Source organism: Panthera uncia, chromosome B4 (assembly GCF_023721935.1).
Source record: "Panthera uncia isolate 11264 chromosome B4, Puncia_PCG_1.0, whole genome shotgun sequence".
In the NCBI taxonomy this organism is placed as follows: Eukaryota; Metazoa; Chordata; class Mammalia; order Carnivora; family Felidae; genus Panthera; species Panthera uncia.
This window is the reverse complement of record NC_064809.1, coordinates 80330207-80355812: the sequence shown is the minus strand read 5'-3', so window position 1 is coordinate 80355812 and position 25606 is coordinate 80330207. Positions and strand designations below refer to the sequence as shown.

Here is a 25606-nt window from a genome sequence, read left to right as displayed (position 1 = left end):
GAGGGAAGGGTACAGTGGTGAGGGTGATCTCGGAGAGAAGAGCATGAAAAAGGGTATGAAGGCAGGAAACTGCAAAGTGTAAGTGTGGGGAAAGCTCTATGAATTACTACTGAACTCCCTGCACTTGGGGAGATTCATCTTGGAGAAGATGCTGCTGTGCAAGAAATGAAATACAAAAAGAACATCCTCAACAAGTATCCCAGATATTTCCTATGATCAGAAATTGGTGGGGGTGGGGGTGGGGGGGAGGAAGAACCCAGTAAGGTGAGTACAGGAGGGTTAGAGGTCAGAGAAGGAATTAATTCCCTAACCCGGTTAATACACAGAAAATTTAGAACAGTACTTAGCACATAATGAGCATTCAGTAAAAAGTGTTATCTCCCCACACTCCAGCTCCAGCCATTATGTTTCATAACATAAGCTGTTATGTTTGACAGGCTACTCCCTCCTAGCCCAGTGATTTCTGAGATGCGCCTCCTCAAAGAAATCCAAATGAGAGTATGCTTTTTCCTGGGTCTCAGTGATAATCAGACTTCTGGTCATGAAATCCAGAGATGCCCTCTCTTCCTGGAAATTCTAATTTTAACTATTACAGCACAGGAGGCATTCAGATTTCCAAAAACCTAACCCTTCTTCAGCCAAATCCTTTGCTATTCCCTTCCCCAAGAATGAAACGTGTGTCAAAGCTCTAACAAACCTGAAGTTACAGAACTGCGAAGGTGTCCAGTATCCTAGCAGCCGATACAGTTGTGCAAATTAAGCTTCCCATGATCACCTCCATCCGTCCCAATCCAGGGGTGAGACCTCTCAGCTATTTCTGACACAGAAAGGTAAATGCTGGAAAGACACGTGCGAGGGGAGTTCCTTTTACGTATCCTGAAGGAGAGGGAGAGGGAAAAAAAGCGGCCGTCACGAACAGGATTCGAACCTGTGCGGGGAAACCCCATTGGATTTCGAGTCCAACGCCTTAACCACTCGGCCACCGTGACTTCCAAAACTATGTTTTGCCGCGCGCTTACAGAAGGGGTCTGCACTGCGACCAGGGAGGGAGTGTGGCAATGGGAAGCCGACTCCGACCACATACAGGATGTGTATCCTGGGACCCCCGCCCTTCGCCCCTTACCTCGCTTCTATGCCACTCAAAGAACAGTCGGGTGGACCGGGTGACTCAGGGAGGGAAGAGGGGTCTTAAAGAGCGTATGCTATTTAGAAAACGATGGCGAGGCCTGTGAAGGAAGCAGTTGGAGGGAAGGGACTGGGACCCAGGGTAGCGGCTAGAGGACTCCTCGGGTTAAGGAGTGAGAGGGGTGCTGAGGGAGACTCAGGAAGAGTTGAAAAGGGGAACTTCTGGGGATGGATGAAAGAGAGGAAGTTCTTGGGGAAAGGGGTCTGGGGTTCCTTGGAATTAAGGACTCCATGAGGGGTTGGGAATGTGCTGTGAGCTGGGGGCGTCCCCTTGGGGTAGGAATAGAAAGGTTCCCCATTCCCTGGGCTGAGAGGCAAAGGGGGAGGAAAGGCTTCGCGTCGGGCACAGAACGATCTCAGGGGAGTGGGCGCCCCCTCCAGGAAGCGGCTGCCTCCCCAACGCTCCCGTCGCCTCCGCCGCCACCACCGCCGCCGCCGCCGCCGGGGAGACCGCCAGAGTGGGTCCCGCGCCCGGCGCTTGGCCGTCGCCGTGCCCGACCGGCCGGCAGGGGGCGCTGCGCCGGCCGGGGCCGGCCCAGGCGGCGGGAGGCGGCGGCCGCGGCGGCGGGAGGCGGCGGGAGGCGGGCGGAGGAGGAGGCGGAGGAGGCGGGAGCTGAGCTGAGCGGGGCGGGCGGCGGCGGCGGGGCCCGAGCCCGAGAAGATGGCGGTGCGGAAGAAGGACGGCGGGCCCAACGTGAAGTACTACGAGGCCGCGGACACCGTGACCCAGTTCGACAACGTGCGGCTCTGGCTCGGCAAGAACTACAAGAAGGTACGCGGGCAGGGCCGCGCGGGGGCCGGGGGCGGGACAAAGGGACCGAGGCCCCGCAGCTCCCCCCGGATCCTGCCCACCCTCGGGCGGCCCGCGGCCCCTCCCCTGCGGCCTCCGGAGCAGCCCCAGCGCGCCCGCCGGCGCCCCGCGCCCCTCCCCCCAGCCTCTTTTGCCGCCCCCCCTCCCCCCCCCCCGGCCCTGCAGCCTGGGATTCCAGCCCCCGCCCTCCCTGCTGCGCCCTCTGCCCCTTGTTTTTCTCCACTGCCCCGGCGGGTCCCGGTGCCAGCCGCCCACCCTCTCCTGGGCCAGAGCCTTCCCGGCTTTTCCGGGAGAGGCAGCCGAGGGTGGATGGGGTGTCTGATGTCCCCCCCCCCCCCCGCCCTCCTACACACACACACGCCCCAGCGTGCCCGCCACGGTGCCCGCCAGAGCTCCCCACGGAGCCAGGTACCGGTAAGCTGAGGCCTCCCTAGTGCTTTGTGTATGTTCGGAGAGATGATGAAAGCAGGACGGTAAACAGCCACAGAGCAGGCCCTTGGCGGCTCATCAGCCCTAAGAAGCACCCCCCGCCCACCTGTCTCTACCGCTTGTCCCCCACTTTCATCCAAGGGGCAAGGAAACCTCTTGGGAGGCAGGGTATAGCAGTTCCTGGGCAGCGACCTCTTAAACCATTCCTCAGCTTCACAATGAAGTCACCGGGCCACCTGGCCTTGCACTGCCTTTGGTTTGGGGTTCAGAGGCTAGAACAGCTTTATATCTCTGGCCCCCCGGCTCGGAACTGGAGATAATAAGGTAGTGAACAAAGGGTTCAAAAAGCCTTACCTGACTTTTCTGTCAAACCTCTTCCTGGTGGTGTCTTTGTCTTTAGGCCTCGTTTAAAGGAACATCTATACATAGGGTTTTTCTGTGGAGATAGTCTGCCTCTTCCTTTTCACTATTCCCAGTTAGAGGTTCTGTTTCTGGTTTTCCTTCAGCTCCTCAGTTCTTCCTGCCCAGCTTTGCAGCCTGTCAGAAGTGTGATGGTTGTTTAGGAGAACGCCCCTCTGATCCTGCTTATGGCCCTGTCTCAGAGGTCTCTCTGAGTGTCAGAATCCTGACAAACAGCTGCTGGATCTGTGGCTTTTCCTGTACCCCAGCATGAGGCTCTGGTTCCCCAGCCTCTTCCTTTGACCTTTTTGGAAGGGAGATCAGTCTAGGGGCTTAGTCTCTGGCCCTGGGGGGATTGACAGCCTGTGAGCTTTCAAATTCAGCTTTCAAGTTCTTAGCTCTTTGTCAGTTACCTTTTCCTTCAAGGCTCTCTTTACATCTCCCACTGAGAAGAGCACTTTTCTCTGTGATTAGGGTTGAGGAAACAGGGGTCAGAAGGTAAAGAGAAAGTTAGCCTGTTGGCTCAGATTTAAATTAGAACAGAAGGCTAGGATACTAGGTAGCATAATATGGAAATGTGTAAGAAGGCCCAGGGTTGCTTGTCTCAGATACAGTTTCCCCCGAAAGGATAGATGTTTTCTTGCTCTTTCTCACCAGGCTGGGTCTTAGTAGCTGGTCCTTGCCATCTAGGAGAGCCTACAAAGACTTTTGTGCCCAGTTCCTAGTAGAAGCAGAATGCACAAACTCAGCTCTCAGTCTGTTTGCCTTGCCTCACTTCCTTGCACCTTTCGTATTAAGCTGTGTTCTATGGGGGAGTCTTGGCCTTCCACAGAGTTACCCCAAGAAGTACACTGTTGTCTCGCTTAGAGCCTCAAAGGTGTTGCTTCCATTGCCTGAACTTAAGGAACCTTCAGAATTTTACCACCTTCAGTGTTGTTAACTAGAAATCAGGGTCTTTCAACTCCAATTTCAGGGTGTAGCTGAGAAAGAATAGGAAGTCTCCGTGGCCAACAATGCTGGCAGGTTGGGCTGGGGGCAGCAGAATGTCAACTTCTGGTGAGGGGCTTAGAGGGCTTCCCTTCTGCCATTTTCTTTATAGAAAGTAGACATGTGGAGGAAGAAGAGCCTATTTTTTCTACCCCAGATGTTTCTAGAGCTCCCTGGGAAGAAATAAGGGAGATAATGGACAATTCATCTGGAGTCTCCTTTTCTTACCTTTCCCTCTGTCTCCTTAGTATATACAAGCTGAACCACCCACCAACAAGTCCTTGTCTAGCCTGGTTGTACAGCTGCTACAGTTTCAGGAAGAAGTTTTTGGCAAACATGTCAGCAATGCACCACTCACTAAACTGCCGGTGAGTGCAAATGCATGGGGAATCCTCCAAACTGGAGAGAGAGTTGTGGGGGTTTTGTAAGTTTTATACTTTTTGAGATTTGAGTAATTTCCTATCATCCCTATCCCTGGTCAGGGCATTACTGGCTTGCCCTAGTCCCCAGTTTACCGCTCTCTTTGTCTTAGTGATACTTTGTGCAACAAGGCACGCCTGGGTGGCTCAGTCGTTGGAGCGTGTGGGGGTTGTAACTTTAAGCCCCACGTTGGGTGTAGAGATTACTTAAAAATAAAGTCTTGATATTTATGTATGTATGTATGTAGGCTCCACGCCTAGCATGGAGCCCAACACAGGGGTTGAACTCATGACCCTGAGATCAAGACCTGAGCTGAGATCAGGAGTCGGACACTTCACCGACTGAGCCACACAGGCACCCCTAAAAATAAAATCTTAAAAAACAAATACTTTGTACAGTAGGTTATCTCAGCGTGTCTGAGCTCATACGTGAAACTCTCGTGGCATGGTTAATGTTGATTTATTTTTGAGAGAGAGAGCGCAAGCTGAGGAGGGGCAGAGAGACAGAGAGAGGGAGACACAGAATCCGAAGCAGGCTCCAGGCTCCGAGCTGTCAGCACAGAGCCCGACGTCAGGGCTGAAACTCACAAACTGTGAGATCCTGACCTGAGCTGATGTCGGACGCTTAACCGACTGAGCCACCCAGGTGCCCCCTCTTATGGCATGGTTAAAAGGGATTTGGATGAGATTTGGATTTGCACAGGCTTGTGTTCAAATCCTGGCTCTGCCACTTGGTGCTCTGTGATCTTGGGCAAGTCATTTAAACATTTTGAGTATCTAGCCCTTCATCTCTAGATGGGATTAATATCTCTACCTTGTAGGGGTTCTGTAATGGGTGATGAGGTAACCAGTAAGTACGTGGCACAAGGTGGGGCTTTGTGAATACTGGTTTCTTTCTCCCCCTTCTTCCAGGCCACAAGATACGGTGGCATAAGGGTTAGAAGTCCAGCTTGGAGAGAGAGATTAGTTTTGCATGGGATTTTGTGAAAGGATTGTTAATAAGAGAATCTAGGATGTAACTCTCACATACTTTTTTCCTATTTCAATTTTGTAGATCAAATGTTTCCTAGATTTCAAAGCAGGAGGCTCCCTGTGCCACATACTTGCAGCTGCCTACAAATTTAAGAGTGACCAGGGATGGTGAGATGCCTTCTTCTCTGTGCTTCTTACATTTAGAGGGACTCCCCCTTTATGATTTCCTGGGGTCTTTCTGGGATGGGAGAACGTAGGTAGACCTTCTTGCAAGTCTCTTACTTTGCTAGGTCAGTAGGTGTGACTTGCTAGGTCAGAAAAATGGCTGAGAATCAGAGCCAAAATAGTCTAAGAGCAAGTGAGTATGTATGTGTGTATGTGTGTGTGCATCAATGTGTGTGTTGTAGAGGAAAGGGGATTCTTAGGTTGGCATCTCAAGCTTTTCTTTGTCCTTTTGGACTAAGTACAAATGATTCATGGAGTCGAGCTTAGTGAACCCCAGATCCCAGGCCATTTTGGCAACTATTGTGAGCAAAACTGCTTTCTGATTTCCCATACTGAGAAGTTATATACCCTAACCTCATCCTCAGACCTGATCTATAACACTCACTATAAGTTATTGCCTCTTTTCAAGGCGGCGTTACGATTTCCAGAATCCATCACGCATGGACCGCAATGTGGAAATGTTCATGACCATTGAGAAATCCTTGGTGCAGGTAATAGTCAAGAACCTCCCTTGTCCATCTCCTTTCCCTCAGTGAAAATCCAAATCGTGCCTTTCCCATGATCCCATCCTATCTCTTTCTTCTCCCCACAGAATAACTGCCTATCTCGACCTAACATTTTTCTGTGCCCAGAAATCGAACCCAAACTGCTAGGGAAATTAAAGGACATTATCAAGAGACACCAGGTGAGTGGGTGGGTCAGGAGAGCTTTGGAAACTCCATGACTGTCTTCCTGATCGTTTCAATACAATAAGCAGCCCTTCTACTGCAGAGGTGCCTCTGCCTACTTGGGAAAAGACTAGGCTTAAAGCCTTGAGCTGCTTTTTCTCTGCTTCTCCCACCTCCCAGTCTTGACAGGTTTAGATCACTGTTCCTAGCGGCTGCATTGGCCTGGGGGTACGGAAAGCCAGAGATTGCCTGATTTCAGAGGAATGAAACCTTTACTCTGGAACTCTATAATAACAAGCAGATATCACTGCTGGGGACATATAGTCAACTTTACATTTCCCATGTGTAGATTATCTGTTCAGAGGATTATCCGCAGGAACGTTTAGTTCTTTGCTTTTCTTTGTTATTAGCACAATCCCAGCCATTTCCCTCTGCCTCTCAGCTGTTGTGTGCTTAAAAAAGGCAAGCCAACTTTAATACCATTTTGAGCAGAATATGATTAGGAAGGCAGGTCTGTGGTTAAATCTTATTTTGGTTTATTTATACCCATGAGTAATTCGGAGGGCACCATATTTACCTACTTTTCCTTGTGCCATGCAGGGAACAGTCACTGAGGATAAGAGCAATGCCTCCCATGTTGTGTATCCCGTCCCAGGGAACCTGGAAGAAGGTGAGACCTGGGTTTTCTTGGCCACTGCAGTGAATGGCTTAGACTAGCAGTGGGGACACTGCTCAGCCCCCGCACAGTGCCTTGGCACCTCCTCTTTCCTTTCAACTCTGAGCCCTCCTACTGCCTTATATCCCTATTTCCAGGTCCCTGGCTGCAACACAAATTGTGTACTGTTATTTTCTGTATACCCCTTTAGCTTACATCTCTCCTTGTTCTGTTTTTACCCCCAGAGGAATGGGTACGACCAGTCATGAAGAGGGATAAGCAGGTTCTTCTGCACTGGGGCTACTATCCTGACAGGTGAGGACAGGGTCTTAGGGCAGGTTTAAGTATGAGAGCCAGACTGAGAAGCCCTAGAACATCTAGCAAAGCAAGCAGGCTCTCTTTTGGGGTTATTTTTAGGTCTGTTAATTTGTTCTTCTATCTATTATGAGAATTTTGTCTTGGGAGAGGTTTGGACTTATTAAATGAGGCTTAGGCTAAAAAGATTGGGGCTTTATGTGTGAAATGGCTCTTCCAGTATAATTTATGATAAGTAAATGTTAGAAACAATCTAAATGTCTAACAATGGGAAAATGTTTCAGCAATTTGTTTATCTACTCAGTGGACTATTATGCAGCCATTGAACTGATAGAAATAACATGGATAATTTGTAGATAAATATTAAATGCTAAAAAGTAGGATTGTAAAATAACACTAGTGACATTGCAGTTACGTAAAAACAAAATGGTACAGAAAAAATTCACTGGGAAAAATATATACTGAACAGTTGTGTTGAAGGGACTCTTTTCTTTCTTTTTTTATTTCTGAAATTGTTTTTATTATTTTATAATGAAAAGAATCCCAATATCAATTGGAAAAATAATCATACCAAAAAATAACCTAACAATCCAATACTTTTTTTGCAAATGAGAAAGGTAAAAGATTTGCACTTTACTTTTCCACAACTCCATCCCATTGATCTGACTTCACCAATTTCCTATGGCAGTTACGACACTTGGATCCCAGCCAGTGAAATTGAAGCATCTGTGGAAGATGCTCCAACTCCTGAGAAACCTAGGAAGGTGAGCATTTCTTGTCCCCTAAAGTACCCCAAAAAGTATCCCAGGGAGTGCTTGGCTGGCTCAGTTGGTAGACTGTGTGACTCTTGATCTCAGGATTCTAAGTTCAAGCCCCATGTTAGGTGTAGAGACTACTTAAAAATAAATTTTTTTTTTTTTTTTAATTAAAAAAAAAAATTTTTTTAACATTTATTTATTTTTGAGACAGAGAAAGAGCATGAACAAGGGAGGGTCAGAGAAAGAGGGAGACACAGAATCCGAAACAGGCTCTAGGCTCTGAGCTGTCAGCACAGAGCCCGACGCGGGGCGCGAACCCACGGACCACAGGGTCATGACCTGAGCCGAAGTCGGATGCTTAACCGACTGAGCTACCCAGGCGCCCCAAAAATAAATTCTTAAAAAAAAAAAAAAAAAAAAAAAGTGGTTCATACCAGGACCAGACCACCATTTGGAGATGAAGCACAGGCTCCTGTACCTTTCAGCTTTTCTGTTCGGGGTCCCCAGACAGAGCTGTGGCTTTCAGGCTTCTTTCCAGCACAGTCTGCCTTTGTACTTCAGGTTCATGCGAAGTGGATTCTGGACACAGACACTTTCAATGAATGGATGAATGAGGAAGACTACGAGGTGAATGATGACAAAAGCCCTGTCTCCCGCCGAAAGAAGATTTCAGCCAAGACACTGACAGATGAGGTTAAAATTCCTCTTCTTTTTTCCTTGATCCCTTAATCTTGGAATAAGTCTTCGGTGGGGCTTGTTGGCTGACATTTGCTCCAATTCTGCAACCTGCAGGTGAACAGCCCAGATTCAGACCGACGGGACAAGAAAGGGGGGAACTATAAGAAGAGGAAGCGCTCTCCCTCTCCTTCACCAACCCCAGAAGCTAAGAAGAAAAATGCTAAGAAAGGGTATGGCAGCCCCTACCCTGCCCCCACCTTCACCATTCTCTCCACACCATGTTGAAGGAAGGGAGGACAGATTGCTTCCCATAACCACCTGGCCCTGACCTGGGTAGGCCATATTCCTGTCCATGTCCTGAGAGGGACAATGAGGTCTTCTTTAGCTGCCTGGTTGTTATTCTGGTTGCAGCCACTAGTAGACTCAAAGAGAGCTAAATCTTCAAGTGCAAAGCCTTTGTACTTCCCAGTACTCTATAGTGATGGGTTTCTGGGTATGCTCAGTTCCATCTTTGGGATTCTCTCTTGCTTTGCTCCCCTTGAACCTCAACTTCCAGGGACTCTTTGTCCAAAGATGACTGGATTCTCTTTCACTCCCTTCCCTTCCCAGTCCCTCAACACCTTACACCAAGTCAAAGCGTGGCCACAGAGAGGAGGAGCAAGAAGACCTAACAAAGGACATGGATGAGCCTTCACCAGTCCCCAATGTAGAGGAGGTGACATTGCCTAAAACAGGTATGGACCACAACAAACCCCTGGGACCCACCTTTGGAGAGGGCTGATTTCCCAGGCCCAGCTCCAGGTCTTAAGGAACTCTCCCTTCAGTTTAGCTGGTTATTAAAATTATTTTCATCACCACGGACAGTCCTCTGACATCATATCCATATCTGAGTTGTGGACTGTGCTTTACGCCTGACAGTAGTTGTCTCCAAACTGTTTTTGATCATGTACCCCCACCAGTAAAGTATTCAAGTATAAATTGTACATATCTACTGTTATTCCATTACTTTAGAAACACTATTAAATACATGCAAACATTACCTAAAAATGGGAAAATGTAAAAGATAAGATTAAAAAACAAATGTAAAGAGAAGTTCTACTATTCTTTGCCTGTATTCCAGTGGACCATGTTTTGTATCCTATGTGAGAACCCCACCTTGGAGATCATTGCTCTGTGGTGCTAAAGAGTTGTACAGTTGTAAATGTGGAATATGACCTGTATTCCATAGACAAGCTCAAATAATATCCAGGAGTGTATTTCAGGGGTGGGGGTGGGAGTGGGGGTACTGAGAGAGAGGAGTTCTGGCTTCCACCCCCTCATCAATCACAGCAGCTCTCTTCTGTATTCATGTTTTTTCCTGAGCTATCGGGTATGGATTCAGTTAAAGCAAGTCCTCTGCTTTAAAAAATGTTGAAGATCATACCATTCCTCTACAGAGTGATTTGGTCAGACTCTGTCCATTAAAGAATTTACAGACACATAGATGGAGATAAGGAGACCTGTCAAAGACAGAAATGATTTATGCACGTCCATAGAGTAAAAGATGCTTCCTTATAGGTAAACAGTTAAGTGAATTTTGGGTGGGGGAAGGAGGGAAAGTGGCGGGTGAGATTCAAGCCCTACAATGACTGTGCCTGGAGGCAGTTACTGCTTTTTGGGATTAGATGGACAGAAGTATTTGGAGAAAGCGAGATCTCTAAGACTTGTTAAAGGTGGAGAGGTAAAGGCTTGATTTGGGCAGAACCTGTCTGGTAAAATGACTCTCTTTCCTGGCAGTAAACACTAAGAAGGATTCCGAGTCAGCCCCAGTCAAAGGAGGCACCATGACTGACCTGGGTAAGAAGGAGAGGGGGCGCAGCTGTCACCTTCCCGTAGCCTGCCGCGGCTTCAGAAAGTAGGATTCTCCTGCCCCACAGGAGACTCCAACCTTCTATTTTACTGCCTCTCTCTTTCAGATGAACAGGAGGATGAAAGCATGGAGACCACGGGCAAGGTGCAGCCAGTTTAGAGAAGCCTTCTCTACCTCTCTATGGGATTCTGATTTGTGCTTATAAAGTTCCTGATACTCAGAACTTTCCATCGCCCCAAGTTTTCCCACCTTAGACTAGTTCTAGCTATTGTTCAAAACTCAAAACTCTGACCCTTTCCAAGTTCTGGGCCTATATTCTTCATTCGCATACCCATCCTTAGTGCCCACGTTCCTGGGGTGTGGGAGAAGCAGAGGGTCGCCAGGGGCAAAATGGGAATGCTGTGTGGCTAGCAGCCTCTATACTTGTAGGATGAGGATGAAAACAGTACAGGGAACAAGGGAGAGCAGACGAAGAACCCGGACCTGCATGAGGACAATGTGACTGAACAGACCCACCACATCATTATCCCCAGCTATGCTGCCTGGTTTGACTATAATAGGTATTTTTTCTCCATCTTCTCATGCCTCCCCATTTCCTTGCCTTCTCTTCCTGTCTCCAAATAAGTTATTTCTTCATTAGCCAGACAGACTGGGGTATATTTCAGTTTTAGGGGAGCTCCTGGTGTCTTTGAGTCTTACAGCCCTGTGGGAAGTTCTCCTCAAGGAACAAAGAACTGTGTTCTCCCTCCCTCCCTTCTAGCTTTTACCTCTCTTTTGGGCTCTCATCTCCACCAGTGTCTTCTTAATCGATTCCGTTTTCTCTTACAGTGTTCATGCCATTGAGCGGAGGGCTCTCCCTGAGTTCTTTAACGGCAAGAACAAGTCCAAGACTCCAGAAATGTAAGGGCATCTCAGCTCATGATTCTCTTTCTCCCTCCTGTCCCTGATCACCTTTCCTGATCTAGCACCATCCAGTTTGGCAAATATTTCTTGAGCTTCTTCTATGAGCCAGGCACTATGCTACTTTTACAAAGACACGATCTCCGCCCACAGGAAGCCCTAGCCCAGCACTGGGGCCTCAGTAGCATGCTCTCTGGGATTTGCCTGGGGGCAGTATTAAGCATGGTTTTCTGTACAAAATGGGTACCTGCTCTGATGCCTCCATTTCTTTCAACAGAATACAGAGCCTTCCAATCCATAGTTACTAAGATGTCTAAAATGCAAATACTGGGGCGCCTGGGTGGCTCAGTCGGTTGGGCGTCTGACTTCGGCTCAGGTCATGATCTCGTGGTTCACGGGTTCAGGCCCCACATCGGGCTCTGTGCTGACAGCTCAGAGCCTGGAGTCTGCTTTGTGGATTCTGCCTCCCTCTCTCTCTGCCCCTGCCCAGCTCACACTCTGTCTCTCTCTCTCTCAAAAATAAATAAAACATTTCAATAAAATTTAAAAAATAAATAAATAAATAATAAAATGCAAATACTCCTAGCATAAATAATAGCTTTGACTAAAATGTAAGTGACTATTACCAGGCTGGTCTCGGAGAGTAGGTTTTAACAGAAAAACAAGAGGAAGAGCTCTGAAGTTCCAAGCCTTTGAATTAAGGGATGGAGAGGGCTCTCTGGAGAGAAGTGTTATGTAAAGTGCAGGCTTGGGGCTTGGAAGTCTCTATCTTCTTCAAGGTGTTGCCTCAGGCTAAACCTGTTTGGCTTTGGATGAGTCTTGACAATCTTCTATGGTTAGAGGTGCTCCAGGAGAAATACCACGATGAGAAGGGTGAGAAAGCTTTGATTCCCCTAAGAACTGAACGAGCCTGCTTCTCAGATGTTCCTTAGCTTCCCCTCTTTGGGGCCATCTTGCCTTCCCACTGTGTTTCTTTCCCTGTAGCCTGGTGTGGTTCTCTCCTCTTCCCGGGGAAAGCAGTATAGGACGAAGCCTTGCTTTCTCCAAAGGAAAAGGCGGTGGTGACCCAGTCACATGAGTTCAACATGGTCTGTAGGCAGGGTTGGATTTAGAACTGTTCTACACTTTGCGGTCTTGATGTAAGATAGTAAATAGTGATAATTGCCTGTATCTATTGAAGGTTTATCTCCCACACACTATCCTATGTGTCTTACATGCATTGACTAATCTTCACATTACCTTTAGAGGTAGGTCCTATTATCCTCTCCAGTTAACTGATTAGGAAACTGAGGTACAAAGAGGTTAAGTCACTTGATTAAGATCACACAGCCAGTAAGTAGAAAAACCAGGATCTGAATCCTTTATACTGGCTCATGTTCTCAAACTTTATGGCACACCACATAATAGCTACCATTTACTGAACTCTTGAAATGTGCCAGGCACTGTACTAGATGTCTGTAGACGTTTCTATTCTTAAGCAGATACTCCACTTTACAGATTAGGAGACTGAGGTTCAAAAACCTTAAGTAACTTGCCCAAGGCCAGGTAGAACTGGGATTTGAACTTAGATCTTTCCACCTTCAAAACATATATTCTTTTTTTTCTTTTCTTTTTTCTTTTTTTTTTTTTTTTAGTGAGCTCTACACCCAATGTGGGGCTTGAGCTCATGACCCCGAGATCAAGAGTCACAGGCTCTATCAACAGCCAGATAGAGCCTGTGACTCTTGATCCCTGGATTGTGAGTTCAATTGAGTGTAGAGCTTAATTAAAAAACAAAAACATACATTCTTTTTTTTTTTTTTTTTTTAATTTTTTTTTTCAACGTTTTTTATTTATTTTTGGGACAGAGAGAGACAGAGCATGAATGGGGGAGGGGCAGAGAGAGAGGGAGACACAGAATCGGAAACAGGCTCCAGGCTCCGAGCCATCAGCCCAGAGCCTGACGCGGGGCTCAAACTCACGGACCGCGAGATCGTGACCTGGCTGAAGTCGGACGCTTAACCGACTGCGCCACCCAGGCGCCCCAAAAACATACATTCTTTATACCACATCATGTTGACTAGTTGGAGGCATGGATAGACCTCCCCTTAACACCTGTCTTTTTGGAAATAAAGACACCTTTCTTCTGTTTTTATTACTTGTTCAAAGGCTGGATAAAACTCCCCTAACTACAGCCAAGGAGATAATTCATTTCGCTAAAAACCCCCCATCAAGGAAAATGTAGCAGTGTTTGAAGCCCTCGCATCTAGTAAACCCTCAGTGTTTACCGAGGCAAATGATCTGCTCTTTCCTCTTTGTCGCACAGGAGGGATCGTCAGCCCTTTTATCACTTTTCCTACCCTTCAGTCCTCAATGGACTTATTTTTTCTTCCTCTTGTTCATCTTTCTGTCTCTCTCCGAAGCTACCTGGCTTATCGAAACTTCATGATTGACACTTACCGGCTGAACCCCCAAGAGTATCTTACCTCCACTGCCTGCCGCAGGAACCTGGCGGGTGACGTCTGTGCCATCATGAGGTGGGTCTGCAGCTGAGGGGAAGGGGGTACATAAGGATGTCTGCCCACAGATGTCTCTTGGCAGAAGGGGGGCTGCCAGCAAGGAGCGTAGGGGAATAAGAAGGAAAAAAAAAAAAACACCTCTAGAGAAAGGCAGAGTTCATATTCAGGGCACGTGTGACTTGAGGGAATGGCAGTGGCATTCTCTGGCATGTGGGAAAAAGGAGAAGGAGTACGTCTGTAGTTGAAGGATCCTGCTTCGATTATACTGGCTATCCAGGAGAAGAGGTCTAGTAGGTGAGTGGATATGGAGAGAGGTCCCCGCTGGATATGTAGGTAGACCTGGGGGTCACTGGCATTTAGGGTGTGGGAGGAGATGGGATCTCCCAGGGAGCAGAATGAGCAGAGAAGAGGGCTGAGGAGAGGGAGTGTTATGCCCCACTTCTGCCCCTTTCTGGCTGTCCCATGTGACCCTGTCTCCACCTCTCTCCTCCCAGGGTCCATGCCTTCCTAGAGCAGTGGGGTCTTATTAACTACCAGGTGGATGCTGAGAGTCGACCAACCCCGATGGGGCCTCCGCCCACCTCTCACTTCCATGTCTTGGCAGACACGCCGTCAGGGCTGGTGCCTCTGCAGCCCAAGACACCGCAGGTAGGGTGAGGGGCTGTGGGGCAGGGTCGGGTTGGGAAAAACTGGGCTTCTTTGGACTTTTCTTTTTCTGGTTTTTTAGGGTAATGGTTCAGGAGTGTTTTGAGGCTTCTTCCTTTTCCATGGGATGCAAAGGGCCACAGGAATCAGCCCGTGTGTTTAACACCCTCTCTCAGCCTCTGTACCTAAGACTGTGAGGACTTGCTGAGGGAGAAGAGATGCTCCTTGTTCTCGAGGAGCAGACAGGCCAGGGTAGGGCACGGAAGAGATAGAGAAAGATGGCTGAAAATGAAGTTGCATGAAATTTTTTAACTTTGTCATGTTTCCAACATTTTTTTTTCCGTTTTTGCCTCATAATTATGATCACTTCCATTTTTTTCCACTTCCATTTCATACATTACAAAAATTAAGAAAAGACAGAATATGTGGCTTGCCCAAGATCACAGAGTACCAAATCTAGGATTAGAACCTAAATTGTCCAGCTCCTAAGGGAACCTGTAAAGATATTTGTGAATACAAATGGGTATCATGCCAACTACAGATCTAATTAATCATTAAGGGAACATGGAACAGTGGCATGAGTGCCCCCAGAGCTTGCGGGCTGCCCAGCATTTGGTCTTGAGGCCTCCAGGGCCTTGGCCTGGTCATTTCCTGCCCAGCTTCCATGACGCCAAGCTCTGTCTCCCAGGGCCGCCAGGTTGATGCTGATACCAAGGCTGGGCGAAAGGGCAAAGAGCTGGATGACCTGGTGCCAGAGACGGCTAAGGGCAAGCCAGAGCTGGTAGGTGGGGTGTAGACCCCGCTGGGCTTCTTATTTGCCCCTTTATTGGGGGGCCCCTGCTCGGGGAAGAAGAGACATGAGAGCAGAGGAGCTACAGCAGTGAGGGAGGAAGTCCCACTCAGGGGTGTCCCTGGCTTTGGGAAGGAAACTCCTTCTGTCTGTTTTCTCTCTCTGTCTGCCCCTAGCTCCTGCGGTCACTTGTACTCACCTCTTTCTTTCCCCTCCACAAATAGCAGACCTCTGCTTCCCAGCAAATGCTCAACTTCCCTGACAAAGGCAAAGAGAAACCAACAGACATGCAGAACTTTGGGCTGCGCACAGACATGTACACAAAGAAGAACGTCCCCTCCAAGGTACGGGGGTGTGGGCCGACTTCAGGGGTGGAGCACCTTCACTCTCTGGAAGTCATGGCCTCCTCTCTCTGACCTGCGTGTTTCTCCTGCAGAGTAAAGCTGCAGCCAGTGCCACTCGAGAGTGGACGGAACAGGAGACCCTGCTACTCTTAGAGGTAATTTGGGCAAGGAAAGGAGAGTTCTATGAAAACAGAAGTGGCCAGGGTGCCAGCTGCACCTGTGAGTGCAGAGAGCGTGATCTTGTCCCCAGTGTGTCTCCTCCCCGCTGCCTGCTGCACCTGCCCCAGGGAACAGCTCCAGGCCAGGCATTTGGGCCATTTCATTAACTCCATATCCTTTCTTAGTGCTACTTGGAGATTCCCCTGGGACCCAGCAGACTCCACAAACACCACAACACAGAGATCTTTGAAGCCCGCTACCCTTAGTAGGATGGGGGGAGTTGACCTTCAAGGAAAGTGGCTAAGTAAGGAAGTTGTGTCTCCACCACTACCACCAGGCACTGGAAATGTACAAAGATGACTGGAACAAAGTGTCAGAACACGTGGGAAGCCGCACGCAGGATGAGTGCATCTTGCATTTTCTTCGTCTTCCCATTGAAGACCCGTACCTGGAGGACTCAGAGGCCTCCCTGGGCCCCCTGGCCTACCAGCCTATCCCCTTCAGTCAGTCAGGCAACCCTGTTATGAGCACTGTTGCCTTCCTGGCCTCTGTCGTCGATCCTCGAGTCGCCTCTGCTGCTGCGAAGTCGGCCCTAGGTAATGTGGAGGGGTCCTGGCCTCTTTGGTTTGAAGGGCTGGTTACTCAGACCTTGAAAGCCCCTCCAGTTTGGCTGCCTTGCTGGCGTTGTCTGCTGCTGGCGTCAGCTCAGGCACCTGTCTAGCTCCGTGCTGGTCTAGATGAAGAGATGGGTTTGTGAGGCCGCTTTCATAGGGACAGTTAGAACTGCCTGCCTGCCCCCGTCCCAGCCTTGTCCTCTCTGGATCTTGCAGAAGAGTTCTCCAAAATGAAGGAAGAAGTACCCACAGCCTTGGTGGAGGCCCACGTTCGGAAAGTGGAGGAAGCCGCCAAAGTGACAGGCAAGGCGGACCCAGCCTTCGGTCTGGAAAGCAGTGGTATCGCCGGAACCACCTCTGATGAGCCTGAGCGGATCGGTAAGACCTGGAAAGTTCCCAGAGTTCTCCCCTGTCACGAAGACCCAGAGCCACCTCATATCCTTGTGCCGTCCCTGCTTCGAGTTGTTGAATGGGGACAATTGGCAGGGTTTTTATTTTCCCCAGGACTCCATCTTAGGGACTGTGGCTCCCTGCCAGTCCTGTCACTAAGATTTTGGGTAGGAGAGGGGGCTTTTGGAAAAGTGTCCCAGAGACGGTCTCTGTATCAGACATTTCCCGTTTCCTCTTCCCATGGGCCTAGAGGAGAGCGGGACTGATGAGGCACGGGCGGAGGGCCAGGCCACAGAGGAGAAGAAGGAGCCCAAGGTATAGTGTCAATGAGCTGGGCTGGGAGGGTGGAGGTGCTGGGGTGGCACGGTGGGGAAGGGGGTGCTGGGCTTAGGTGGGGCTGTTGTCTGGAGTCCAGGTACCTCCAAAGTGCGGGGTAAAAATTCATTTACCAGTCTGGGCCCTTTGTGTGAGTAGCAGCTACCCTGATATTGTCTACTTTTCTTTCACTGGGACTTCAGGAGCCCCGGGAAGGAGTTGGGGCTGTCGAGGAAGAAGCGAAAGAGAAAACCAGCGAGGTTCCCAAGAAGGATGAAGAGAAAGGGAAACAAGGTGACAGCGAGAAGGAGTCAGAGAAGAGCGATGGGGACCCAATAGGTGAGCTTCCCAGCATGGTGGTTGGGGGTCCAGGAAGGAAAAGTGGGGCTGTAGGGCTGACCCCACCTTTTTTCTGACGCAGTCGACCCCGACAAGGAGAAGGAACCAAAGGAGGGGCAGGAGGAGGTGCTGAAGGAAGTGGTGGAGTCAGAGGGGGAGAGGAAGACGAAAGTGGAGCGGGACATCGGCGAGGGCAATCTCTCCACCGCTGCTGCTGCTGCCCTGGCTGCTGCCGCTGTGAAGGCCAAGGTGAGGGCCAGAGACCCAGAAGACCCCCAGGGACGGAGCTGCCCCCTTCTCTGATCTCCCTTCATCTGGAGGAAATCTTTGTGTGCTCCTCACTTCCATGATCCTGGTCTGTTTTCTTCTCATTTTGATCCTGAGAGGGAGAGTTGGTCATCTCTTTTCTAAGCTTCTTGAAGCTTTTTAGCATTAGGCCTGTTTTTACCCTCTAATTATTTGATTTTGTCTTATCCTTTGCCACTCACTCTCTTTTTTTTTTCTTTCATATTCTTTTAAGAATATGAATGCTTTGCTACTCTGTGGGTTGTGACCACAGCAAGTTCTTTCTTAAAACTTGCCAGCCTCCACCTTGCCACCCTCTCCCTGGCATGTCTCCTGCGGGGCCCTCCCACTCATGTGCTGCCCTCCCCGCCTTCCCTAGCACCTGGCCGCCGTGGAGGAGAGGAAGATCAAATCGCTGGTGGCCCTGCTGGTGGAGACCCAGATGAAAAAGTTGGAGATCAAACTCCGGCACTTTGAAGAGTTGGAGACGATCATGGACCGGGAGCGAGAGGCAGTGAGTAGCATCCCCTGCTGGCCAGTGGAACCCAGGGCCACACCTTGCCTCTGAGCTATACCTTGGTTTAGGATGGGGGTGAGCAACAGTGCAGAAAGCCTGAGAGTAACAGGGCTTCACAGCAGAGGAGCAGGAGGAGTTAACTCCAGGCAGTTAAGGACAAGTGACCCACAGGTGAAGCTTGGAGCCTGAGGTCTCATAGAATGTTAGCATCATGGGGCAGAGATCCTAGTTGTTTTTGTTTTTTGTTTTTGTTTTTTTTAATTTTTTTAATTTTAGAGAGCATGAACAAGGGAGAGGGGCAGATGGAGAGAGAGAGAGAGAGAGAGAGAGAGAGAGTCTTAAGCAGGCTTAAGCATGGAGCCTGACTCAGGGCTTGTTCCCTGGGCACTGGGATCATGACCTGAGCTGAAATTAAGAGGGGGACACCCAGCCAACTGAGCCACCCAGCCCAGGCACCCCCTGGTTTTTTTGTTTTTTAAATTTAGTTATTTATTTATTGGGAGCAAGAAAGAGAGAGCAAGACACAAGCAGGGAAGGGACAGAGGGAAAGGGAGAGAGAATTTTAAGCAGGCTCCATGCCCAGCTCTAACCCCATTGCAGAGCTCATGACCTGAGCCAAAATCAAGAGTTGGACACTTAACCACCTAGTTATTTTTTTGATCGCCTCATTTCCAGGTCCTCGACCAGTGTTTTACCCATTGTAGAGTGTGAATATCGTTGAGTGAGTGAGCAGGTTTAAGGGATGATGAGGGGGAGGGGGCTTCAGATCCAGGAGGTAAACTTGGAAGGGGGATGGGATAGACAATGTATTAAACCATTTTTTAAAAAATTTTATTTATTTTGAGAGAGAGAGAGCGTGCGCATACAGGCAGGGGAAGGGCAGAGAGAAGCAGAGACAGAATCCCAAGCAGGCTCTGCACCATCAGCGCAGAGCCTGATGTGGGGTTTGAACTCACAAATGTGAGATCATGACCTGAGCTGAGATCAAGAGTCGGATGCTTAACCAACTGTGCCAGTCAGGCACCCCAAACCATTTTGTTTTTGAGACCATATAAAAAGAAATAGAAAACAGGGATCCTAACCTCAGAGAACCTGCAGTTTAATTGGAGATATCCAGTATTCAATACAGAGGCATCAAAAAGTGAATGCTTAAAGTATCTGACAAATTCAAATTAAAAGATTCTAAATCACATATATAAATCCTGAGATATAACAAAATAAAGGCAAAGCAGAGGCTAATGAGTTGATCTGGGATGGCTTCCTAAAAATGGTGAGTGTTTTAGCCAATTTTGGGGGAAGAAAACGCAAGTTGACAAGAGGAACTGGAAGCGTTTTCCAAATGAACATAGTGTCAGATTCAAAGCTTCAAAGCTGAAATGAGTAAGGGTCCCCACTAGATTAACTCCACTGCAGTGAGAAGCCATGTGGGCAGCCAGAAGACATGGTCATGGGAATTCTTAAGGGGAGGACAGGGGAGGGCAGGGCAAGCCCAAGCACAAGATTTACATGTGATGTGGGGAACTGCCAGAATGAGAGGCTGGATTTGTCAGAAGACAAAGCAGGGGGCAAGGTGTTTGCCTTTGTGATCTTGTGAACGTGGGTAACGGTACTCAATTGGCACTGGCAGCTGGAGTATCAGAGGCAGCAGCTCCTGGCCGACAGACAAGCCTTCCACATGGAGCAGCTGAAGTACGCAGAGATGAGGGCCCGGCAGCAGCACTTCCAACAAATGCACCAACAGCAGCAGCAGCCACCACCAGCCCTGCCCCCAGGCTCCCAGCCTATCCCACCTGCGGGCACTGCTGGGCCACCCGCAGTTCACAGCTTGGCCATGGCTCCGGCCTCTGTGGCCCCTGCTCCTGCTGGCAGCGGGGCCCCTCCTGGAAGCATGGGCCCCTCTGAACAGATTGGGCCCGCAGGGTCAACGGCAGGGCCGCAGCAGCAGCAGCCAGCTGGAGCCCCCCAGCCTGGGGCGGTTCCGCCAGGGGTACCCCCCCCTGGACCCCATGGTAAGTTCTGGGTTCTGGAACCCTTGCTGACTAGAGGGCTCCCTCAAAAGGGATCTGTGACAGGACTGGAAATTTCTGCAGATGGGTTCTCTCTCACCTCTGTTATATCCTTGAGACAACAGCAATCCTGCCCCAGACCCAGAGCTTTGGAATTTTATTCCAGGGATGTATCACTTATTCTCGTATCAGGAAAAGTGGTGCTGAGGAGTGGCTAGGTTATCCTTGCTGGGACAGTGAGTTAGTAAGGGAGGTTTTATGCCTCTAACCTCCTTGGTCTCTCCTCTGTGTTTCCAGGCCCCTCACCGTTCCCCAACCAACAAACTCCTCCCTCAATGATGCCAGGGGCAGTGCCAGGCAGCGGGCACCCAGGCGTGGCGGGTAATGCTCCTTTGGGTTTGCCTTTTGGCATGCCGCCTCCTCCTCCTCCTCCCGCTCCATCCATCATCCCATTTGGTAGTCTAGCTGACTCCATCAGTATTAACCTGCCCCCTCCTCCTAACCTGCATGGGCATCACCACCATCTCCCGTTTGCCCCGGGCACTCTTCCCCCACCTAACCTGCCTGTGTCCATGGCGAACCCTCTACATCCTAACCTGCCGGCGACCACCACCATGCCATCTTCCTTGCCTCTCGGGCCGGGGCTCGGATCCGCCGCAGCCCAGAGCCCTGCCATTGTGGCAGCTGTTCAGGGCAACCTCCTGCCCAGTGCCAGCCCACTGCCAGGTGAGAAGGGTCCTGGAGGGGAGAAGGGTGAGGGAGAGGGGTTACATGGAGGGATGGGGGGCAGGTAGGGGGAAGGGCTTAGGCACGAGAACTCCACAATCCTTTTTGAACACTCTGGTAAATTAGAATACAGGGGGAAGGGCCTCTCTGGCTGTCCTCCACCAGTCCCCACCCTGGCAGCTGCCACCTCTGGGATGACGTTGGGGCCTTTCACTGGTGGGTCACGGAGGAGTCCTAAGGCACAGCATCTCAGTTGTAAACTTGAAAAACAGCTACCTGTTTGCATGATGATTGGCATCCCCTTTGCTTGTTCCCATCACGTTCAAATGTCCCATTTAGAGAGTTTCCTTGGGGGCAGGAAGATTTGGGGTATTTCAGTTTTCCCAGTATGAGGTGGGAGAGGGTGTTGGGAAATGAAGTTGTACATTGTGGGTACCTCAGTCACCTACCCACCCATTGCATGCCATGCCCAGTTCTGTTTGTCTGTGGTGGCCTGCGTCTGGATCCTTCTCCTGCTCACCCTAGCTGATTCGTCTTCCTTTTCTCCACAGACCCAGGTACCCCCCTGCCTCCAGACCCCACGGCCCCAAGCCCAGGCACAGTCACCCCTGTGCCACCTCCACAGTGAGGAGCCAGCCAGACATCTCTCTCCCTCACCCCCTATGGAGATCAAGGTTCCAGGAACAGCCCTCTCCCCACCACTGGGACCCTTCCCCAGCCTGGAGAGTTCATCACTACGTAAGGAAAGCTCCTCCTGCCCCTCCAAAGCCCCCGCCATGCCTGTCAGGGGCATGCATTTTTATATTGGATTATTCAAGGACTTCTGTTTAAAAGATGTTTCTAATTTCTGGGAGAGAGGATAGGATGGGGATGCTGCCCTTGAAGAAAGGGCTGGGGAAAAGTGTTTCTACAAGGTTCTAATTAACCACTTCTAAGGGTGCACCCCCTCAAAGCTACTGCATTTTTTATGGATAAAACAAAATTAAGCCCTTTAAAGGAAGTAGAGAGATAAAAAAGCCACATTGCAGCTTCCTCCACCCACTCAAAACAAAACAAAACAAACAAAAAAAACACCCCACCCAACTTTTACATTTTTTGGAGGAGGGAGGTGACAGGAAAGGGGGATTTAAGGTTCTGGGAGAGCTCTGGGGATAGAATAGGGTGCCGAATCTGTCTCTTCCAGCCCCCACTGTTAGTGACCGAATCAATTCCCCACCCCCCTCAGCTGCCCCATCCCCAGTTTATTCCTACTAATCTCTCCTGCTGCTTCCTCAGTGTTGCTGTTCTAGGCCACCCCAGCTCAGCCAATGACCCCTTTCCCTCTGAATGTCAGTTTTGTGTTTTTAAAAGTCACCTGCGTAGTTGATGTCAGCGTATGTGTATTTGGTGGGGAAACATATTTTGGGGATTCCTGTGGTAGGTAATAGAGGAAGAAAGGGCACTGTTCTTCCTCCTCCCTGGGCCCTGTCACTGGGCTCCTAGAAGACATGGAGAAGGGAGCTAGAGAGGATGGGGAGTTGTTAACCTGAATTTTTCAAAAAGCACTTAAGCACCTCCTTATGACTTGGTGGGTCACCCCTCTAACCTCTTCCCTCTTCCCCCAGTACCATCAGAACCTTGACTGGTAGCTAGGGGTTCCCTGGGATTTAGGGACAGTGGAGGGGTGCCCGACCTAGGGTAGTGCCTACTGCCAGCTTGCAGCTAGGCTCTGCTCCCTGGATTCCACTGCCTCCCCTACCGTCTCTCCCTTCCACATCCTTGATGTGAAGGCAGATGGGACTCCAGGCTCTCCACCAGTTCCTTCCCAGTCCCTCCCACCAAGCTTTGTTCCTCACGTCCCGTGTTTCTCTTCCTCTGCGTCTTCGCACCTTTCTTCTGTTCAAGAGTTTTCTGTAAATTTTTTTTTCTTTTCTTTTCTTTTTCTTTTTTCTTTCTTTTTTTTTTTCTTCTTTTTTTTTTTTTTTATAAATTAATTTGCTTTCAGTTCCATCTTGTGAATGCCTTCTGTGTTCTCTTACCTGTGGCTGTCAGGCAGTGGGATTGGGCTGGGGGGGGGGTGGGGGGGAGTCTTCCAGGAGTCCTTCCCAGGGGCTCGCACCTCGGCTGGAGAGGCACTGAGCAAGCCAGGCACAGATACTGGGCCTCTCTCCACAACAGGCTAAAGGCAGCACAGCGGTCAGGACTGTGCACTGGTATGGGAGCTGGGCAGAGGCTCTCACCTGCCCTAAAAATAGCTGTTTGAGACTTGGAAGGACATCCTCACAACCTGGAGATTTTGTATACTTATCCTTTCAGAAGTAATGGCTCCATTCCTTCCCTTATTAGGCGGGAAGAAGGCAGGCATCTCACAGACTTGTTATTATTGGCCCCTAGCCCTGCCAAGGTGACGGACAGGCTCAGGCTGTGCTAATATGGCCTGGCTTTAGCTCCATTCAGACACTCCCTGGGCTTCCTCCACAAAAGGACTTCAGTGCTTGGGAGGGTAAAGGCTGGGTTTAGCCAGCTGGAGGGCTAGGAGAGGACTCAGCTGGATAGGATAGAACGAGGGTTGCCAGTCTTGGTCCTACAGGGATTTATGGCTTCTTTAATCCCCCAAGGGGTAGCCTTTGTAGCATAAATGAATGGGGCCAGCATTTCTTCAATGACAAAGATGGATCCTTCAAGCCCTTTCCCAGCTTTCCCAACCCCTGGTCTATTGACCCTCTCTCCCCCTCCACCCTGCTTGGGAAGGAAAGCAGAACCGCACTTAGGGGCACAGAGCAAGTTTATTTGGTGAATGCTGAACGCAAATAACATCCAAGAGAGACAAGCTAGCAAAAGTGCTTGTGACAAGAGGACCTAGGAGGCCTTTAGACCTACATGCACAGTATCAACACAGGGGAAGGTATGGGGCTTGGGCACACCAGGAACATCCTCAGCCATTCAGCACCATGCGGACGAGCTCTGTGGATAGAAGAGAGGGGTGAGCCAGGTAGTAGGGCAGGGGGAGGGGTCCACCAGGGGCCAGCAGACCACAAGACCACAAAGGTAGCATAAGAACATGCCCACAGAACCCAACCTTGGGTTTGTAGAGGCCACCTTGGGTCTTCCCAGTTCTCTCAGCCCCCAGCTTCCCTCCCACCAGCTGTTAGCTTCCCCACCGTCTCCCCGAGCAGCAAGAACACAGCAGAGGCAGGAAAGTTCTCAACTACACCTACAGCTACTGTCAGCCATTGGCAGGAGAAGACAGAGGTATGGGTTAGGGTACCTCCAAGCTGCCCAGCAGAAGGAAAAAGAAAAGACTATTGAGCTATAGCAGCACAATGGGGCAGGCAACCAACCCCCCCTATGCCAACCACCTGTGCGCCAGGGCCAAAGGATCACCCTGAAGCAAGACGGAGACAGGCTGGTGTGAGTTCCCAGACACCAGCACCCTGGGCCCTATGAGCAAAACCTCAGAGCCCATTTTAGGAGAAAAGGAGGTACCACACCCCCAGGCTGTCTTCCTCTTTGAGGAACCCCTCCCCTCCCCAGTCAGCTCCATGCAGAAACATGCTAGGAGGAAGTCAGATGGTAGTAGGGGAAGGGCAGGGGCTAGAGAGCAAAGGTTGGGAAGAAAAACACCAGGGAGGGCAACTAGAGAAGGGGAGGCTGGGAGGAGCCGTACCCGCCCCATGGGCCCGTCACCCCGACAGGATATGCCTCACAAATGCTGCAGGAAGGAAGAGACATTAATGGTGAAGACAAGACACAGACATGGGGTGAAGGGGTCAGGTGGTGGGGGAACAGACATTCCCTTTATTTTACTTCCCATTCTTTCCCCACCCTTCACACATTATCCCTTCCTTTCTTGTCATACCCCTGTGGCCTCCCACTCCTGGGCTGGGCTGGGCCCTGCCCCTTGCCTCGTTCTTTTTGGAGCCCAGGGACAGAGAAAGCCCCAAATACTGGGCGTGACCTGCTTATACAACTGCTTTCTCCACAAGAGCCCCATTCATCCCTCACCTTCATAGTTGATACAACCATTGCTGTCCTCATGTCCTGCCACCAGCATCTCTACTTCTTCCTCTGTCATCTTCTCACCTGCAAAGGGAAAGAAAAACATTTTGGGAACTGGGTAGCAGGTGTGTTATCAGGCGGCACTGCTCAAAGAGCAAGGGCAGAGCCTTACCCAGTGTGACAAGGACATGCCGGATTTCAGCACCCATGACGGTGCCATTCCCTTCCTTGTCAAACACCCGAAGGCCTTCGACATAGTCCTCGTAGGTGCCCTGGTCCTTGTTCTTGGCCACAGTCTGCAGCATGGGCAGGAAGTGTTCAAAGTCCAGCACCTTCACATTCATCTCTGCCATAAAGAAGGTGGAAGGAAAGTCACACAGGTTCTCAGAACTGAGGAGATTACAGGGATCACAAGTGAGCAGGCAGCTCCCACACAAGGCAGGAGAGATCAGTGGGATTTGCTAGTTGAGACAAACCTGCTTGAGTTCTGGGCCTACGAAGATAAAGGGAAGCTCTCAGCTGAAGAACTGTAGGCCCATTACCACACTGAGAAATTGTTCTTGAAGACCCTCACCATCACTCTTGGGATTCCCCAGGACCTTGAGCACCTCGGCGTTGGTGGGGTTCTGGCCCAGGGCCCTCATTACGTCCCCGCATTGGCTGTACAGGATCTTGCCATCCCCTGTTCGGTCAAACAACTGGAAGGCTTCCTTGAACTCTGAAGATTCAGATACACATCAGCACTGGGCA

General features: G+C 50.0%; 2 protein-coding genes and 1 non-coding gene across 8 annotated transcripts in view; 1 reads left to right on the top strand and 2 right to left on the bottom strand.

Annotated features, from left to right (window-relative positions):
- Positions 1–907: 907 nt before the first annotated feature.
- Positions 908–989, bottom strand: TRNAS-CGA (transfer RNA serine (anticodon CGA)). Its single transcript has one exon. It is a non-coding gene; the product is annotated as a tRNA-Ser (tRNA).
- A 782-nt stretch (positions 990–1771) lies between these two features.
- On the top strand, positions 1772–25539 carry SMARCC2 (SWI/SNF related, matrix associated, actin dependent regulator of chromatin subfamily c member 2). Of its 5 annotated transcripts, XM_049627349.1 has the most exons (30): positions 1773–1957; positions 4060–4179; positions 5285–5370; positions 5837–5918; positions 6020–6112; positions 6696–6765; positions 6996–7065; positions 7754–7829; positions 8385–8516; positions 8616–8731; positions 9111–9235; positions 10278–10337; positions 10457–10494; positions 10780–10910; positions 11179–11250; positions 13653–13766; positions 14243–14396; positions 15082–15174; positions 15408–15527; positions 15620–15682; positions 16024–16282; positions 16517–16678; positions 16941–17005; positions 17209–17344; positions 17427–17593; positions 18009–18143; positions 19774–20155; positions 20450–20533; positions 20813–20878; positions 21430–25539. In XM_049627349.1, exons 1-30 carry the CDS (start codon positions 1847–1849, stop codon positions 21504–21506), a joined length of 3459 nt encoding a protein of 1152 aa, XP_049483306.1. In that variant the 5' UTR covers positions 1773–1846; the 3' UTR covers positions 21507–25539. The 5 variants fall into 5 exon arrangements, with proteins under 5 accessions (XP_049483303.1, XP_049483305.1, XP_049483306.1 ...); XM_049627346.1 differs by having other exon boundaries at positions 1772–1957; positions 20450–20878; XM_049627350.1 differs by lacking the exon at positions 20813–20878.
- The window catches only part of MYL6 (myosin light chain 6), a 2759-nt gene continuing 777 nt past the window's right edge, over positions 23625–25606 (bottom strand). Inside the window, exons 3-7 of one of the 2 annotated variants that reach the window (XM_049627391.1) lie at positions 25431–25574; positions 25029–25202; positions 24863–24940; positions 24525–24569; positions 23625–23821 (exon numbers count right to left, since the gene is read on the bottom strand). In XM_049627391.1, the coding sequence (XP_049483348.1) occupies positions 24541–24569; positions 24863–24940; positions 25029–25202; positions 25431–25574 (425 nt within the window). In that variant the 3' untranslated portion in view covers positions 23625–23821; positions 24525–24540. The remainder of the gene's footprint in view (positions 23822–24524; positions 24570–24862; positions 24941–25028; positions 25203–25430; positions 25575–25606) is intronic. The other variant, XM_049627392.1, reaches the window with a different exon arrangement.

What these genes read in the sequence shown, in the direction of transcription:
- SMARCC2 (XM_049627346.1), top strand. Translation starts at nt 1,847, where the DNA reads ATGGCGGTGCGGAAGAAGGACGGCGGGCCCAACGTGAAGTACTACGAG. An exon ending in TCGGCAAGAACTACAAGAAG is followed by an intron (nt 1,958 to 4,059) that starts GTACGCGGGCAG and finishes CTGTCTCCTTAG; the next exon opens with TATATACAAGCTGAACCACC. An exon ending in TTTAAGAGTGACCAGGGATG is followed by an intron (nt 5,371 to 5,836) that starts GTGAGATGCCTT and finishes CCTCTTTTCAAG; the next exon opens with GCGGCGTTACGATTTCCAGA.